At 50.3% G+C, this 18,823-nt stretch overlaps 1 protein-coding gene across 2 annotated transcripts; it reads left to right on the forward strand.

Moving 5' to 3' along the window:
• Positions 1-926: 926 nt before the first annotated feature.
• Positions 927-17,832, forward strand: nagk (N-acetylglucosamine kinase). Of its 2 annotated transcripts, XM_007906673.2 has the most exons (10): positions 927-978; positions 3,227-3,311; positions 4,491-4,589; positions 5,920-6,061; positions 11,572-11,682; positions 12,180-12,292; positions 13,386-13,473; positions 14,280-14,377; positions 16,061-16,139; positions 16,281-17,832. In XM_007906673.2, the coding sequence occupies exons 1-10, from the start codon at positions 944-946 to the stop codon at positions 16,481-16,483; spliced, it is 1,053 nt and encodes a 350-aa protein (XP_007904864.1). In that variant the 5' UTR covers positions 927-943; the 3' UTR covers positions 16,484-17,832. The 2 variants fall into 2 exon arrangements, with proteins under 2 accessions (XP_007904864.1, XP_007904865.1); XM_007906674.2 differs by lacking the exon at positions 11,572-11,682.
• The last annotated feature ends 991 nt before the right edge of the window (positions 17,833-18,823 follow it).

An 18,823-nucleotide genomic window follows, 5' to 3' on the forward strand; every position in this document is an offset into this window, starting at 1 on the left:
GGAACAGTATCTCCCCATCCACACTCCTATCATCCGGTACATTGCTATATGCAAATTGCAAGTATTATTATTATTGTTGTTGTTGTTGTTGTCTCTGCCCCCCCCCCCCCCCTGGGGTGACAGTGCAGTGGGGGCAGCGGCTCAGAGCCTCCCCCTCTCCCCCCCCCTCTCCCCTCCAGCCCCCCCTCTCCCTCCAGCCCCCCCCCTCTCCCCGGTCCCCCCCCCTCTCCCCAGTCCCCCCCCTCTCCCCGGTCCCCCCCCCTCTCCCCCCCCCTCCCCCCCCCTCTCCCCCAGTCCCCCCCCTCTCCCCCCCCTCTCCCCAGTCCCCCCCCCTCTCCCCGCCTCTCCCCAGCCCCCCCCCCCTCTCCCCCCCCCTCTCCCCAGCCCCCCCTCTCCCCCCCTCTCCCCCAGCCCCCCCCCCTCTCCCCCCCCCTCTCCCCAGCCCCCCCCCCCTCTCCCCCCCCCTCTCCCCAGTCCCCCCCCTCTCCCCCGCCTCTCCCCAGCCCCCCCCCTCTCCCCCCCCTCTCCCCCAGCCCCCCCCCCTCTCCCCCCCTCTCCCCCAGCCCCCCCCCCTCTCCCCCCCCCTCTCCCCAGCCCCCCCCCTCTCCCCCCCCCTCTCCCCCCCCTCCCCCGCCGCCCCCCCCCTCTCCCCCCCCCCTCTCCCAGCCCCCCCCCCTCTCCCCCCCCCTCTCCCCCCCCCTCTCCCCAGCCCCCCCCCCCTCTCCCCCCCCCCTCTCCCCCAGTCCCCCCCCTCTCCCCCCCTCTCCCCAGCCCCAGCCCCCCCCTCTCCCCAGCCCCCCCCCTCTCCCCCCCCCTCTCCCAGCCCCCCCCCCCCTCTCCCCCCCTCTCCCCAGCCCTCTCCCCCCCCCTCCCGGGGACCCGCCCCTGTGGGGCTGCGGCGCGGGGCACGTGACCAGTGTCACATGACCCCCTCCCGACAGCGATGGCGATGGCGGAGGGTTATGGAGGAGTTGAAGGGTCAGCGTCACTGAGAGGGAGTGAGGGAGAGAGTGTGAGAGAGAGGGAGAGAGAGTGAGAGAGAGACTGAGAGAGAGGGAGAGAGTGTGTGAAATAGAGAGAGAGTGTGTGTGAGAGAGAGAGTGTGAGAGAGAGAGAGAGAGTGTGAAATAGAGTGAGAGAGAGACAGAGAGGGAGAGTGTGTGAGAGAGAGAGAGAGTGTGTGAAATAGAGTGAGAGAGAGTGAGAGACTGAGAGAGGGAGAGTGTGTGAGAGAGAGAGAGTGTGTGTGTGAGAGAGAGAGAGTGTGTGAGAGAGTGAGAGAGAGTGTGTGAAATAGAGTGAGAGAGAGTGAGAGACTGAGAGAGGGAGAGTGTGTGAGAGAGAGAGAGAGTGTGTGTGAGAGAGAGAGAGTGTGTGAGAGAGTGAGAGAGAGTGTGTGAAATAGAGTGAGAGAGAGTGAGAGACTGAGAGAGGGAGAGTGTGTGTGAGAGAGAGAGAGAGTGAGAGAGAGTGTGTGAAATAGAGTGAGAGAGAGTGAGAGAGGGAGAGTGTGTGAGAGAGAGAGAGAGACTGAGAGAGGGAGAGTGTGTGTGAGAGAGAGAGAGAGAGAGAGTGAGAGAGAGTGTGTGAAATAGAGTGAGAGAGAGTGAGAGACTGAGAGAGGGAGAGTGTGTGAGAGAGAGAGAGAGAGAGAGACTGAGAGAGGGAGAGTGTGTGAGAGAGAGTGTGACAGAGACTGAGACAGAGAGAGTGAGAGAGAGTGAGTGTGTGAGAGAGTGTCAGAGACAGAGAGACTGAGAGAGAGAGAGACTGAGAGTGTGAGAGAGAGAGTGTGTGAGAGAGACAGAGAGAGTGTGAGAGAGAGTGAGTGTGTGAGAGAGACTGAGAGAGAGAGAGACTGAGAGAGAGTGTGAGAGAGACTGAAAGAGAGAGTGTGTGAGAGAGAGTGTGTGAAATAGAGTGAGAGAGAGTGAGAGACTGAGAGAGGGAGAGTGTGTGTGAGAGAGAGTGAGAGAGAGAGTGTGTGAGAGAGTGAGAGAGAGTGTGTGAAATAGAGAGAGAGAGTGAGAGACTGAGAGGGAGAGTGTGTGTGAGAGAGAGAGAGAGAGACTGAGACAGAGAGTGAGAGAGAGTGAGTGTGTGAGAGAGTGTCAGAGACTGAGAGAGTGTGTGAGAGAGACAGAGAGAGTGTGAGAGAGAGTGAGTGTGTGAGAGAGACTGAGAGAGAGTGTGAGAGAGACTGAAAGAGAGAGTGTGTGAGAGAGAGTGTGTGAGAGAGAGACTGAGAGAGAGTGAGAGAGTGTGAGAGAGAGAGACAGAGAGAGAGAGTGAGAGACTGAGAGAGAGTGAGAGAGAGTGAGTGTGTGAGAGAGTGTCAGAGACTGAGGGAGAGAGAGAGAGACAGAGAGTGTGAGAGAAAGAGAGTAAGAGAGACAGAGAGATTGTGAGAGAGAGTGAGTGTGTGAGAGAGACTGAGAGAGAGAGACTGAGAGAGTGTGAGAGAGACTGAAAGAGAGAGTGTGTGAGAGAGAGACTGAGAGAGAGAGAGAGTGAGAGACTGAGAGAGAGTGAGTGAGAGAGTGAGAGAGAGAGACAGAGAGAGAGAGAGACTGAGATAGTGTGAGAAATACTGAGAGAGACAGAGATGGAGATAGAGTGTGAGCGACTGAGATGGTGTGAGCGAGCGAGAGACTGAGCGAGCGAGAGAGGCTGAGCGAGCGAGAGGCTGAGCGAGCGAGAGAGGCAGAGAGAGAGAGAGAGAGACAGAGAGTGAAAGAGAGAGAGACTGAAAGAGAGAGAGAGAGACTGAGATAGTGAGAGACTGAGAGAGAGTGAGAGAGACTGAGCGGGCGAGAGACTGAGACAACGAGAGAGCAAGAGCGAGAGACAGAGTGAGCGAGAGACAGAGTGAGCGAGAGACAGAGTGAGCGAGAGACAGAGTGAGCGAGAGACAGAGTGAGCGAGAGACAGAGTGAGCGAGAGACAGAGTGAGCGAGAGACAGAGTGAGCGAGAGACAGAGTGAGCGAGAGACAGAGAGTGAGCGAGAGACAGAGAGTGAGCGAGAGACAGAGTGAGCGAGAGACAGAGTGAGCGAGAGACAGAGTGAGCGAGAGACAGAGAGTGTCTCTAAATTTATTTCCTTGTCTCACTTTTTGTAGCAGCTATGTCTCCTGACCCTTGACCCCCTGTGCTTCCTCGGGTGTCAGGGGGGCTCTGGGCACGGAGTATCCCGGCTGTAACGTGTTCTCTAATCTCCTCCCTCAGGGGCGGCACTCGCTCAAAGGCTGTCGTGCTGTCAGAGAATGGCACCATCTTGTCAGAGATTTCAGGACCATGCACCAATCCCTGGGTGAGGAGCCGGACTCAGCCCTGTATCTCACTTTCACTCACTGGGGTCAGAACACTGGGGCCATTGATATCAATGGCAAACTATGTGGTTTTAACTGGTTCGACTCCAGCAGTTACCCCAACGCACACTCTGCGGTCCCCGAGTCTTGGCTCTCGCCGACCTGTGCCTAACACTCTCTGGAATTAGGTAAACAGGATGTGTCCCTCCAGGGAGAGAGCGCACATTCCATTCCAACAACCTGACTCTCGGATTTCCGTGTGTAAGTGGGATACATGGAAATGTCAGTTTGGTTTAGAGACTCTACAGCATGGTGAAGGGTTTCTGCATGTATCAGACACCCGACTGACCAAAAAAAGAGGAAGACTTTGCTATGGGCTGCACACAAACTGTCACCCAGGCATCCCCCCGAGCTTGTGGGTTAAAGCTCCTACATTATGCTCCTCATAGTCCAGGTTGATGCTCCAGCGCAGTGCTGGGGGAAGTGTTGCAGTGCCCGAAGCCTCGCACTTCAGATGAGACATTAAACCAAGCTCATATCTGCGACGATTCAGGTGGATGTTAAATATCCTGCTGTGCTGCTCGAAAAGAGAATAATAATAATAATACTTGCATTTGATGTAGCACCTTATTGTCTCAAAGCGCTTCACTGAATATACTGTAAAGTGGATTGACTATATTTGTGGGTTTTTTTTGGGGGGGGTAGGAAGGATTATTACCCCCGGAAAGCAATCCACCAATTGACTACAACCGGATTCCTACTTACTGCTAGGTAAACAGGTGTGTGGAGTAAGGAACTTGCCTAAGGTTTCTACCTGCCCGGGAATCGAAGCCGGGTCCTCTCGCTTGTGAGGCAAGCGCTAACCACCACACTGCAGGATCCCCAGTGAGAAGGTAGTTTCTCTCTCCGGGTGTCCTGGCTGACAATGCCCCCCAGATAAAATCGGTCACTCACTCCCTACAAATGTTTGCGGAATGTTGCTGTGTGTAAATTGGCTGCCACGCTTTGCCTACAAAATACAGTCGCTGCAATTCACAGTAAAATCCTCTGAAGCGCTGTGAGACATCTTTATGACGTAATAAGGCTGTATCACTGTAAGGAGTCTTGTTCGTGCGCGGGCCGGTAACTCGGATTGTGACGTCCCTCGGTGTTTAAGATCCCTCTCTTTGTTTTGCTCTTAGCTGGTCGGGGAGGAGAAATGCATTGAAATCATTTACCATTTGGTGCAAGATGCCAAGGTTCAGAGCGGTTTAAACCCCAAAGTGCCTCTCAAGGTCCTGGTAGGTGACTGGCAGGGAGGGGGTAACAACAACAACAACAACAACAAGATTCCATTTATAAAGCGCCTTTCACGTCAGGAGGACGTCCCAAGGCGCTGCACAGTTGGGTCATGACCCGAGCAGGGGGGAAATGGTCAGGGTGAGGGGAGGGAAGGGAGGGGGTGAGGAGGGGGAAATGGTCAGGGTGAGGGGAGGGAAGGGAGGGAGCAAGGAGGGGGGAAATGGTCAGGATGAGGGGAGGGAAGGGAGGGAGCGAGGAGGGGGGAAATGGTCAGGGTGAGGGGAGGGAAGGGAGGGAGCGAGGAGGGGGAAGAGAGTCGAGAGGGGAGCTGAAGGCACGGTCAAAGAGAAAGGTTTTGAGACCGGCCTTGAAGGAGGAAAGGGAGGAGGCGGCGAAGGCACTGGGGGATAGAGTTCCAGAGCCTGGGGGCTGAGAGGCTGAAGGCCCGACCACCGATGGTCAACTTGCATTTACATTTACATTTACATTTGCATTTACAGAGCACCCTCATGCAGGATAGCATCCCAGAGAGCTTGACAGTGGCGGAGCACGATGCAGAAGGGGGTTGGGGTGTGTAACCCCAGGCACGGTCAAAGAGGAAGGTCTTCAGGCGCAACCTGAAGATGGGGAAGGTGGAGGGATAGAGGAAGAGTGTTCCAGAGTTTTGGGGCATAGTGGCTGAAAGAGGGCACGAGGGGTAAGCAAGCAGCTGGAGCTAGTCGAGCTGAGGCAGGGGGTAGAGGGTTGGGAAGTAAGCAGGTCAGAGAGATAGGGAGGTAATGAAAGGATTTGAAAACAAGTTAAATTAAAAATGAGTTAGATTATGAGGACATGTTGCATAAACTTAGTCTTTATTCCCTTGAGTTTAGGAGGTTGAGAGGTGATCGTTACTGTAAAGCGCTCTGAGACGCCACCCAGCGTGGAGGGCGCTATATAAATCCAAGTTGTTGTTGTGGTTGATCTGATTGAGGTGTCTAAAATAATAAAGAGGTTTGATAGGGTAGCTACAGAGAAACTATTTCCTCTGGTGACGGAATCCAGAACAAGAGGCATCATCTTAAAATTAGAATGAAATTAAGAGGCAGTTTTTCACCCAAAGGATTGTAGAAATCGGGAACTCTCTCCTAAGAGGCTGTGATATTGGATCCATTCACATTTTCAAACCTGAGGTGGATAGATATTTGTTAGGTCAGGGTATCAAGGGAAGGTTGAGGTGCAGACAATCTCGAGGGGTTGAATGGCCTACTCCTGTTCCTATGGGGGTGGGAGGAGAACGGAGGATTGATTCCTGGACTCGTGGTATTCCCGTTAGCTTTGCTTCATCTCCAGGGTATGTCATTGAGTGGTGTGGAACAGAAGGAAGCCAGTAGAAGGCTGAAGGGGCATCTGATATCCCGATACCCGATGATGGCCGAGCACATCTTCATCACCACAGACGCCATTGGAGGGATGGCAACTGCCAACAACACCGGTGAGCTCTCGACAGCACAGGGTTAAACATAATAATGTGGTCACTCAATCCACAACGCTTTCTGAGACACTGCTGTGTGCAATTGCCTGCCGCGTTTCACCCACAGAATACACCGTCAATTCACTTTACAGTATATTCTGTGAAGGGTTTAATTATGAGGACAGTTTGCATGAACTTGGTCGCTATAAATTGAGTTTAGAAGTTTAAGGGGTGATCTGATCTGATTGAGGTTTTTAAAATAATAAAGGTATTTGATAAGGTAGATACAGAGAAACTATTTCCTCTGATGTGGAATCCAGAACAAGGGGCATCAACTTAAAATTAGAGCTAAGCCATATAGGAGTGAAATCAGGAGGTAGTTTTTCACCCAAAGGGTAATGGGAATCTGGAACTCTCTCCCCCAAAAGTCTCTGAATGTTGGATCCATTCACATTGTTAAGACTGAGGTGGATAGATGTTTGTTAGGTCAGGTTATCAAGGAATACAGGGTGTCATGGAGCTTGGTATTTTATACCCAGTGTTTTAGTGATTAGAGTTGGGGCTTCTCGAGTCGAGAGGACAAAACCAGTATCCCGTTTATATTAACAAATTTAAAATATGCACTTCTTGAAATAAATTTAAAATATTAATGGGCACAAGCATATATTTTGACAACACCCCAAACTGAGTCAGAGCTGTAATATATAAAATGCTGGCTCTTACGGTTTGAGCAGAGGAGTGAGCTGACCCACTTGTTTGTTACAACAATAAATTACATTTGTATAGTGCCTTTCACGTAAGGAGGACGTCGCCAAGGTGCAACTCTCCTGCCTGCTCAAACTCCTAGTGTTTTATCCCCTTGTGCCTCTGACACTCACACAATACACATTCATATAGATGATAATTTTTCATGTAAATCAGGGCTACTTCAGACAACAACAATATCCTTTAACAGTTCCTCTACCTGTGGGGTGTAATAATAATACTAATCCTTGCATTTGATATAGTGCCTTTTCATGTCTTCTCGGCGTCTCAACGCGCTTCACAGAATATACTGTAAAGTGAATTGACCGTATATTTGTGGGTGAAACGCGGCAGCCAATTGCACACAGCAGCGTCCCACATACAGTCGTGGATTGAAAATGACCAATTTATTATTGTTTTGTATTTTGGAGGGATTATTATTAGGTGTGTGGAGTAAGGAAACTTGCCCAAAGTTTCGCCCTGCCTGGAAACCTGGTAAATGCTTATTAGGCGCAGTTTGGCAAGAGCCAAGGCCTGGGGACCTCAGGTTGTGTGTTGGGGTAACTGCTGTAGTCTAACCAACTAAAAACACATAGCTTACTAGATATTGCTGTCTTGCAAGCTTTCCTGCTGCTTGTCCCAGATAATGGGAGCCATGTGGCTAAGAAACTCACATAGCATATTCATAATATATCAAAGGCTTTTACAAGGACCGTACCAGAGAGTGAGCAATGCATGTCTGTGGAGGTGAACTACATTATAATAATTATACTTGCATTTGATATAATGACATTGAGATGTCTCAAGGCGCGTCACAGAATATATTATGAAGTAGATTGACTCTGTATTTTAGGTGAACGCAGAAGCCATATTTGCACACAGCAATGTCCCACAAATAGTCCGGAAGTGAGTGAGCAATTTATATTTGGCAGGATTGTCGGACAGGACATCAAGATAGAGAAACTCCCTTCTCTTTTCCAATAGTGCCACGTGATCTTTAACATCCACCTGAACAGGGCACAGACAGAACTTTAGTTTCACGTTTCATCTAAAGGACAGAGCCTCCTTCAATCCTCCGTTTCCCCCCAAACACTGCTTTGGAGCCTCAACCTGGATTGTAAGCTCAAAGTCCCCGCCATAGGGCTTGAACCCACAACCTTTTGATTCAGAGCCGAGAGTGCGAGCCGGACTGACATCATGATTTCAATGTACTCACCTATAAATTCTTTAACGCCTTAACACCTCCATATCTCTCTGAACTTCTCATATGCCAGTCCTTCGCCCGCCCCCTCTGCTTGGCTAACTAGAGCTTGTTGCATGCCCCCCCCCCCACCCCCGAGATGTTATTCTTTGTGAATGGCGCTGCATAGCTTTCAGGAGGGAACTAGATAATTAGGTATAAAAAGGAGTAAACAACAGTATGTGGGGATAGGGCAGTAAATGGGACTTAATGGATAGGAATGCTCTTTAGTATACCATGTGCCGAATGGTTATCTTCTGTGCCGGAGGTGTGGCGCGGGGAGAGACACGGAGTTGCATAGGTTAGAGTCATAGTGAGTTAAGGCCGAGTCTACCCCTAGCCTCCCTGCCTTACATTCTTCCTGATCCCAAACCCCAGCTTGTGTCCAAATCCTTGACTGCCCAGTGGTTTGGGACGTCTTCCCGATGTGAAAGGTGCGAGATAAATGTTATTTGTTGTTGTGGGGGTGAGAACACAAAGCAGGTTTGTGTTAGCGAGTGTCTGGGGGGACAAAGGAGTGAAGTACAGGTGGTCAGTGAGCTGCTGGAGTGTGGCGGGATTGATATTTGAGGTCAATCCATTTGAGACAAGGAGCCAGTGGAGCCTGGCCAGGTGATGGGGGTGCGGAGTTTGGTGCAGGTGAGGACACGAGTGGCTGAGGTTTGGATGAAGTGAAACATGGATGGTGGGGAGAACTTTTGAGAAATCAAGGCAGGAGGTGCACCCACTATTTCCCACCCCACTTGTTCTCTGTCAGGCATTTTAACTACAGCTGTGTAAGTACAAGTCACATCCTCTGTGTACAGTACTGAGAGAGAATCTGGCTGATCACCTTGCCCTCTCATTCCCTCCCCGAAGCCTTGAGATTCATGCTCATTGTGATAAGACTTTTATGACTACACAGCTTGCAGGTTATCTCTGCCCTTTGCATCATCCTGTACATTATACATTAGGAGGTTGTTGATTGTCTCGCCTCTGGGTCAGAAGGTTGTGGATTTATGTCTGAGACTTGAGTTCACAGTCTCACAGGCAGGGAGAGGAGGGCAGGGGAAGGTGTGTTGCTTTGTAGGAGGCTCCATCCTTCATACAAAGTGGAGTGCTGTAGCGTAATGGTTAAAGCTCTCGCCTCACAAGCAAGACCCGGATTCAATTTCTGGGCAGGGCAAAACCCTAGGCAAGTTTCCTTACTCCAAAAGGCTCTGTTTAGCTTTGAGACGCCTCGAAGACGTGATAAGGCGCTAGATCAAATGTGAGGATTGTTATAATTACCTAGCAGTAAGTAGGAACCCGGTTGTTAGTCGATTGGTGGATTGCTTTCCGGGGGTAATAATCCTCCTAAAATAAAATGTGATTACTCAATCCATGACTGCAGTGCACAATTGGCTGCCATGTTTCACCCACAAAATGCACAGTCATTCTATTTAAGGCGCTATATCAAATGCAATGATTATTATTATTATAATAGAATCTTATAGCTGAGCTCCCATCTGTGTCTGTTCAGGTGGACGCTAAAGATCCCGCGGCGCTATTGGCAAAGATGATTGTCCTGGCCAACAATCCCCCAGATAAATCGGTCATTCACCTCCCAATGGTGCAATCATTGACAGGTTTGACATAAATAGGCTATTTCCACTGGTTGGGGAGTCCATAATCAGAGAACACAAATATAAGATAATGACTAGGAGATCTGAAAGAGAATTTAGCTGGGTCGTGAGATTATGGAACTCGCTGCCTATAGCAGTGGTTGAATCAGATAGTGTAGATAATAATAATGTTTGTAGGACACTGCCGTGCACAATTGGCTGCCGCGTTTCACCCACAAAATATACAGTCAATTCATTTTACAATATATTCTGCGAAGTGCTTTGAGCAACGCAAAGACGTGATAAAGTGCTAAATCAAATGCAAGGATTATTATTAATATTCCTTGCATTTAATATGGTGCCTTATCACGTCGTTGAGATGTCTCAAAGCACATGACAGAATATATTGTAAATTGTATATTGACTGTGTATTTTAAAGGCAAAACATTCAATGATTCAAGATGCTTTGAAGAGGGAGCTAGACCTTCATATGAGAAAGAGGGAATAAAGGCTGTGGGAGGGAAGGGTGAAGACTCCTCTGGAGTATAAACACTAGCACGGACTGGTTGGGCCAAGTGGCCTGTTTCAGTGCTGTACATCACATGGACAAGGTTCTTCCAGATGCTCATTCTCCACCATTCACAAAGTTCAGCTGATTCAGATCTGTGCTGCCCATATCCTTACCCACACTGAACTCCGCACCCCCATTTGAAACAGGGAGTCAGTCCTTGCCAGACCCCACTGATTCCCTGTTGCAAAATGCATTGATTTCAAGATCCTGATACTTGCATACAAATCACTTCATGTCCCTACCTCCCCGACCTGCTCTCATCCGACTTCTCTACCTGCCTGCTCCAGACTCTTCCTGTACGTGCCTCGCCCCCTCCGCTCCACCATTTGTGGAGTCCTGTAGTGGAGTGGTTAGTGCGCTCGACTGGCAAACGAGAGGACCTGGGTTCGATTCCCAGGAGGGGCGAAGCCTGAGGGAAGTGTCCTTATTCCACAACCAGAACAGCAACAAATTGCATTTACACAATGCCTTTAACGTCGGGAGGACGTCCCAAGGCGCTGGACAATCGGGGATTTGGACCTGAGCAGGGAGTTAGGATCAGGAGGGGTGGAGGGCAGGGAGGGTAGGGGTAGGAGGGTGACAGAATATGCAGTCAAAGCGGAGGGTCTTGAGACATGCCTTGAAGGAGGCAAAGGAAGGAGCAAGGAGAAGGGAATGTGCGATAGAGTTCCAAAGGGGCAGAGCGGCTGAAGGCCTGACTGCAGATAGTAGAGTGAGCTCGGCATCATGCTCCGTCATCGTCCAGTGTGAAGGGCGCTATGCAAATGCAAGTTGTTGTTGTTAATGCTATCAGCGCCTGAGGTGTAGAGGTGCTGGTGGGAGCCAATCAGAAGGGCCTCGATCTTGTTGATATTCCTTACTCCACACACCTCTGTTTATCTAGCAGTAAGTAGGACCCCAGTTGTTAATCGATTGGTGGATCGCTTTTGTTCGCAGGTAATAATTCCTGAGAAAAAAATAATAATTTGGTCACTCAACCCATGACTGTCTGTGGGACACTGCTGTGCACAATTGGCCCCCACGTTTCGTCACAAAAAGATACAGTCGATCCACTTTACAATATAATCTGTGAAGCACTTTGAGACGTCTCAACGACGTGATAAGGCGCTATATCAAATGCAAGGATTACTATTATGTTATTATGAAGCACAAAGTGCTCAAAATCTCCACCTCAACTCAGGCCATTGTCCCCACTGACCCACAAGTTAGCTGTCCTGTCAACGATACAGGGAATCTGACAGCTGGGCATTTGAACGCAATGTAGCCCACCATCCTGTCTGTATCAAATGCAAGAATTATTATTATCTGGGGTGGGGGGGTTGGAGGGCAGTTAGGAGGGCAGTGTGGGGTGGGACTCTCTGCCGAGGTGCCCTGATGAAGGTTTGTGTTGCAGGAGGCATTGTGCTGGTGGCCGGAACGGGCTCTAACTGTAAGCTGGTGAACTCCGACCTCTCGGTCATTGGCTGCGGAGGGTGGGGGCACCTGATTGGGGACGAGGGTTCAGGTGAGTCGAGAGGGGAGCGGGAGGGGGCCAGCGCTGGGGAATCTCACCCCGGCTGCCCGCGAGGCTCTGGTTAAACTCACTAACTCTGGGCGAGACATGCCTTGTATGGGAGCTGCCAATAGGTGTTTGGGAGGAGAAAAAATATTCTGGTGTTTTCGCTCTCCACCGGATCGCCACGTTATCTGATTTCACCCCCCCCCCCCGCCCAGCCAACGCCTTATAACAGGGTTCACTGACTGTGCAGGTGGTTGATGTTGACTGGAGTCAGAGCGTGTTCCTGCCTCTATCTCTGTCTCTTACTCTCCCTTTCTGTATCTCTCACTCTTTCTCTGTGTCTCTCGCTGTATCTCTCGCATTTTCTCGTGCGCTTGCTCTGGTTCTCTTTTGCTCTCGCTCTTCCACTCAAGCTTTCTCCCTCTCTCTCCCTTGCCCTCTCTCTCTCTCTCCTGCTCCCTCTCATCCTCTATCTCTCTCTCGCTCTTTCTCTCTCCCCCCAGCATACTGGATCGCACAGACTGGTATCAAATGCGTCATCAACGGCCTGGATAACTTCGAGTTGCCCCAGTACAGCTTCCGCAACCTGGAAAGAAAGATATACGAGTATTTCCAGGTACCTTCTCGCCCCGATACCCCAACCGTCCTCCCAGCCTGAGCAAGAGAGGGACGGAGAGCAAGAGAGAGCGCGAGATCAAGAGGGAGAGAGAGAGATAGAGAACGAGAGCGACAGAGAGAGCTTGAGAGGTCGTCTCGTAGTGTGTCGGGTGGGTGACTGGGAGACCTGGTGTGGTGGGTAGGGGCGGGGAGGTGGAACGATGGATAACAGTGTGATTGAAGAGATGGGACACAAGGGGTCTTTAAAGGTAGGCAGAGGGGAACGGTGAGGTGGAGAGAGAGGAAAGGTGAGGCGGAGGGACTCTGGGATGGAGCTTCAGAGAGCAGGAGCAGAATGTCTGAACGCTAGCCCGCTGATGGTGGGGGAGGGGGCATCGACCAGCCCAGCGCTTGCTGAGCGCAGGGAGTAGCCGGGAAGGTAGGGCTGCAGGAGGTCACAGAGGTCGGGTGGGGATGAATCCATGAAGGGGTTTGAATGTGAGGCCGAGGGTCTTGAATAATAATAATAATCTTTGAATTCGATATAGCGATTGATCATGTTGTTGAGACATCTCACAGCGCTTCATAGAATATTCTATAATGTGAATTGACTGTATTTTGTGGGAGAAACTCCATCCGCTGAGGGAAGGGGAGCCATTGGAGCTGAGGGAAGATGGGAGTGATCCCCAGTGTTAGAGGGATAAACCACGAGGAATGACGGAGAAAATCGAATTCTTCAGCCTTGAAAGACATCCTCTCAGATGGGGAAATTATAGGGATTGTGGAGGCCATTCAGCCTGTTCTATATGTGTGTTAGTTCCTCTACTGAGTTAGAGAGCTCCAGTGGGGGAGCGAGCACCAGGGCAGACGCGATGGGCTGAGCAGCATTAAGAAGATAATTGACATTCTGCTTTGAGGAGGTAGGGGGTAGGGAGGGGGGGTGGTAGGGATTTGGTTTGAAACTCTTGTCATGTTGAGGTGATATTGAAAGCCGTTCCTATTACTCTTCTCTCTCCTCTTCCTCTCCCCCCACACCCTCTCCTCTCTTCTCTTTCCTCTCTCCCCCACCTCTCTCTCTTCCCCAACTCTCTCTTCTCTCTTTCTCTCCGCAGATATCGAATCCCTTGGATCTCCTTGATCACTTTTATCACAACTTTGACAAGTCTAAAATTGCAGGATTCTGTTACAAAATGTCAGAAGGTGAGCTCTCTCTGTTTAGGGGTTTCGAAGCCTTGTCTTTCTTAACCATCTACGCCCCACCATATACAAACACACAACTTACTCACCTCCAATCTTTCTCATTTTCTGCAACCGTCTCTCCTCTTTGAAGCCCTTTACAGCGCCACACTTTTTTTGGCCATATGCAGAAACCCATCACTATAATTAGCCGGGTGTCTTGACACACACGGAAACCCATCACCGTGATCAGCCAGATATCTTGATAGACACCTTGCTTGAGTCTCCAAACCAGACTGAGAGTTCCACATGTGTATGCCACTTACCCCTAAAAACTTCTGATGTCTGGAATGGAACATGCACTGTTTCTTTCTCTCTCTCTCTCTCTCCGCAGAGGGATATACTTACCTAAATCCGGAAAGTAGGCGCAGGTTGGCGAGGTCCAAGGCTTGGGGACCTCAGAGGGTGCGTTGGGGTAACTGCTGGATTCTGACCAGCTAAACCCACATAGCTTGCCACGGTGTCCGGATGCACGGAATACTCATTCTGATTTGGAGTCTCTTATGCTGTTGATGGGTTTCCACACATGTCAGACCCCCGGCTGACCCGAAACCAAAAATGATTGCGCCTCACACCACGTGACCCTCGTTATAACCTCTTGTCCCGCTCCTGCTGTCTTGATGTGTCTTTAGTTCTCGTTTTCTGAATTTAATATTTACTACCACTCCCCAGAGAGTGTCTGAGACCCGCCACTCTTGAGTGGCCTGTGACAGACTGGGGGGGAAGGGAAAGAACTGAGAATTATTTTTATTCTCTACCCCCCTCCCCAGTGGCGTACAACTCGGACCCCCTCGCTCGCCGAATCTTCCGAGACGCTGGAATGCATCTGGCTCGGCACGTGGTTGCTGTGCTACCGAAAGTCGACAAGGTAAGACCCCTGCACACCCCTCCTCCCACACAAGCCCCCACTCAACCCCACAAACACACATGAGACCTCAAGAATCCATTGTAACTGGGGGCAGGAACTCTTCCCACTCAGCTCTTGTTAACCTTGTAAACCAAAGCCCTAACAGGTAGTGTGGTCCTAGCTGGACAAGCAGTGGGAAAGCTTGCCAGACAGCGATATCGATGGCAAGCTATGTGGTTTTAGCTGGTTAGACTCCAGCACACACCTGAGTCCCCCAAAGCCTCGGCTCTCGCCAACCTGCACCTAACACTCTCCAGAATTAGGTGCATCCCTCCAGGGAGAGAGAGTGTAGACGTGGGGAAATTCCCATGTGGAGGTGGCATACATGTGTTTAACTCTGTCTGGTTCGGATACATAAGCACAGGATCAATCCCTCCGCCTTGCCCCCTCCCTCCTCACTTTCAAGTCCTGCCAAAAGACCTTTTTGATCGTGCTTACGGTCAACTCCACCCTCCCTCTCCCCCTGGCCCCCTGCCACTCCGCCACTGTCTTACACCGCAGGCCCGAAACCCTCATACACGCATTCATAACATCGAGGCTTGACTATGCAAACTCCCTGCTTGTCGGCCTCTCCAACTCCTCCCTCCATCGGCTGCAGATCATCCAAAAATCTGCAGCCTGGGTCCTCTCCCACACCAGTCTCCGTGACCCTATCACCCCCAACCTCGCCCGACTCTACTGGCTTCCCATCAACACAGAGGATACAGTTCAAGATCCTGGTCCTCACCTTCAAAACCCTCCGTGGTCTTGCTCCCCCCAACCTCTGGGATCTCCTAACCCCCACCATCCTGCCCAGTCTCTCTGCTCAGCGAGCTCCAACCTGTTTCACATCCCTCTCCTCACCCTTTCCACCATTAGCGGGCGAGCCTTCAGCACTCTGCTCCAACCCTCTGGAACTCCATCCTGCAGGCCCTCCACCTCGCCCCCTCACCTCCTTCAAGATCCATCTCAAGATCCTCCTCTTTGACTGTGTCTTCGATCACCCTGCTTCCCCCCTGCCCTGCATCTTGCCCGATCCCAAACCCCAGCACGGGTCCAGTGATTGTCCAGTGCCTTGGGTCCTCCCGACATGAAAGGCGCTATACAAATGTAATTTTGTTGTTGTTGTCAGAATGCCACTGTCGAGCGCTCTGGGATGCCACCTCATGTGAAGGGCTCTATATAAATGCAAGTTGTTGTTGATGGGTTTCTGTCTGTCAGACACACGGACACCCTAGATGCCCCTCTCCGCTAAAACCCCTTCTGGCAAACTTCTCCGCTAGAGCCCTCCACTCTAAAACTCTTTTCCCCCCCCCACCCAATAAAAAACACAGCAGACAATTACGCACAGCAGTGTCCCACTAACAATCATGGACGGAGTGGCCAAATTATTATTTTTTTTGAAGGGATTATTACCCCCAGAGAGTGATCCGCCAATTGACTAACAAATGGGGTTCCTACTTATTGTTGGTACAATGAGAGGTGTGCGGATTAAGGAAACTTGCCTAAGGTTGCACCCTGCCCAGGAATTGAACCGGAGTCAGCTCGCTTGCGAGGCGAGTGCTCTAAACAGTACACTACAGGACTATGTATGTATAGAGAGATGGATGTGGTTTGGGGTGCATTACTGTCGTTGACTGATGGAGAGCATCTCTTGTGTTGTAGAAGCTGTTTAAGGCTGAGACTGGGCTCCCCATTGTGTGCGTGGGGTCAGTGTGGAACAGCTGGGACCTGCTCCGGGAAGGTGAGAGCCTCGTTTCCACATCACACCATCAGCACTGCTCAACACCCCTCGAGGGAGCTTTACTCTGTCCATAATCCATTCTGTGGCTGACCTGGAAGTGTAAATGGACAGTGGTGTAAAACGTGTGTCTTGCATTGACAGGATTCCTGCAGGTATTGTTGGAGGCTCAGAGATCGTTTCCCAAGAACACCTACTTCAAGCTGAGCCTGATGAAGCTGACGTGCACGGCGGCTCTGGGAGCTATCAACCTGGGCGCCAAGGAGATCGGCGTCCACATTCCCATCTCCTACACCAACAATGTCAATATCTTCTACATTCACAACTTCCTGACTCCCAAGAGCTGATGGGGGAGTGTCCCCACTCCGCTCCCCACCACTAAATCCCGCCAACTATGCTTCCTTTGCTCGTGGGAATCGTGTGCTTTTCTTTTATCTTCACTCAACCCAAGCCAATCCCATTCCACCCACTCATGCACACACACACATGTCTTCTCTCTTCTTGTCCCCTTGAGTTGCTGCCCAGTCTCTAACTTGGGGTATTTCCTAAAAGGAAACCTTCAGAAGGAGCCCAAGTTACCTGATCATGGGCCTGTCTCCCTCGGGGAGATATCTATCCACTGACCAGGGTCTTTCAATGGTTGAACGTATGCACCGAGGCCCTCCAGTGGTGGAAATGTAGTTCTGCAGGACATCCCATAGGAACAGGAGTTCAGCCACTCGAGCCTGTTCCGTCGTTCAATAAGATCATGGCTGATCGATCTCAGCTCCATTTACCCGCCTTTGCTCCATATCCCTTGATACCCTGACGTAACAAGCATCTATCCACATCAGTCTTGAAAATGTGAATGGATTCAGCATCCACAGCTTTTTGGGGGAAAGAGTTCCAGATTTCTGGTGTACCCATCTCAGCAACACCTCGTGTTAATTTTAATTTGTGTCTTTGCCCTGAGACGAATCCCCTTCCCCCACATACCAGAAACTTCGCTGGGGGTAGATCTCACTCACTGAACGTCCACCGATCGCAAAATGTTATTGGAAACGCTTCCCTGATGTCCTGGCCACTGGGACGGAGAGAGAGAGAGGATGTTTCAGAGGTTATTCACAGTGCCTGTAAACTCAGACATTGATGGTAGTGCTGAGGGAGATGGAGTAGACAACGACCCTGTTAGCGGAGGAGGCGCGGGAAGGAGTGGGGAGTGAATAGATCAGAGAGATAGGGAGGTGTGAAGGGATTTGTAGATAATTGTGGGGATATTGAAACCGATCTGCGGGGGCCAGTGGAGCCTGGTGGTGAGTGGGGTGAAAGGGGTGTAGAGTTAGTGCGGGTGAGGATGAGGGTGTCAGAGTTTGGGATAGGCTGGGACTGGGTCTCGGAAACACTGATTTGCTTTAAGACCCATAGTCTGAAATTCCTGATGATTTAACTAGGTGCAATATCAAACAAAAATTATTACTGTTATTACTCCGCCTTCGCACTTCAACTCGCCTACTGCTTCTGGGACAGAAAGTCGCAGGTTCGAGCCGCTTTGCCTCCCACTCCCTCTCTTTCCCTCCCCCCAATAAAATTGATCATTTGCCTCAAGACTCGTGGGATATTGCTGCACGCAAACTTGCCGGAGTGTGTCTCATGTTGTCAAGAAATTCTTCAAATTCCTTCTGATCAGCAACTGTTCGAATAAACATGACATTTTTTTCCATTGTTTTTGTCATCTTTTTGGGGGGAGCTGGTGATCGGGAAATGGAGGGACCCAGAAAGTAGAGACTTTTGGCAAGGATGCGGGTGGGGAGAGGGCCGAGGTTATTCCTCGCTTGGAATAATAGGAGAGATTCCAGTCCATTGAATTTAGAACCATAGAATTATTCAGCACAGAATGAGGCCATTTGGCACATCGTATCTGTGCCGACTCTTTGAAAAGAGCTATCCAGTTCAATCCCACTCCCCCCGCTCTCTCCGAATAGCCCTGCCAGCTTGTCCTCCCCGAATAATTTTGAAAACTTCTATTAAGTCTCCTCTTAACCTTCTCTGCTCCAAGGTGAATAATCCCAGCTTCTCTAACCTCTCCTGATAACTGAAGTCCCTCATTCCTGGTACCATCCTGGAAAATCTCTTTTGCACCCTCTCCAATGCCTTGACATCCTTCCTAAAGTGTAGTGCCCAGAACTGAACACAGTCTCGAGCTGAGGCCTAACCAGTGTGTTATATAAAGGTTCATCATAACTTCCTGACTTTTGTATTCTATGCCCTATTTATAAAGCCTAGTATCCCGTATGTTTTTTTAACAGCTTTATCTACCTGTCCTGCCACCTTGAAAAATTTACCTATATGAACCCCCAGGTCTCTCTGTTCCTTCGCCCCCTTTAAGATTGTACCATCATCTTATATTGCCTTATATTCCCATTCTTCCTCTCAAAATGCATCACTCCGCAGTTCTCCACATTAAACTTCATCTGCCACTGTCTGCCCATTTTACCAGTCTGTCTATGTCCTCTTGCAGTCTGCTACTATCCTCCTCACTGTTTGCTACTTCTCCTAGCTTAGTATCATCTGCAAACTTGGCAATTGTACCCCCTACACCCAAGTCCAGGTCATTTATATATGGGGCAAAATCTTGGCAAGATTCCTTACTCCACATGCCTGATAATAATCCCTCAAGAAAAAAAAGCAATAAAAAGGTCACTTCAATC

This window comes from Callorhinchus milii, unplaced genomic scaffold (genome assembly GCF_018977255.1).
Source record: "Callorhinchus milii isolate IMCB2004 unplaced genomic scaffold, IMCB_Cmil_1.0 Scaffold1, whole genome shotgun sequence".
Lineage (NCBI taxonomy): Eukaryota > Metazoa > Chordata > Chondrichthyes > Chimaeriformes > Callorhinchidae > Callorhinchus > Callorhinchus milii.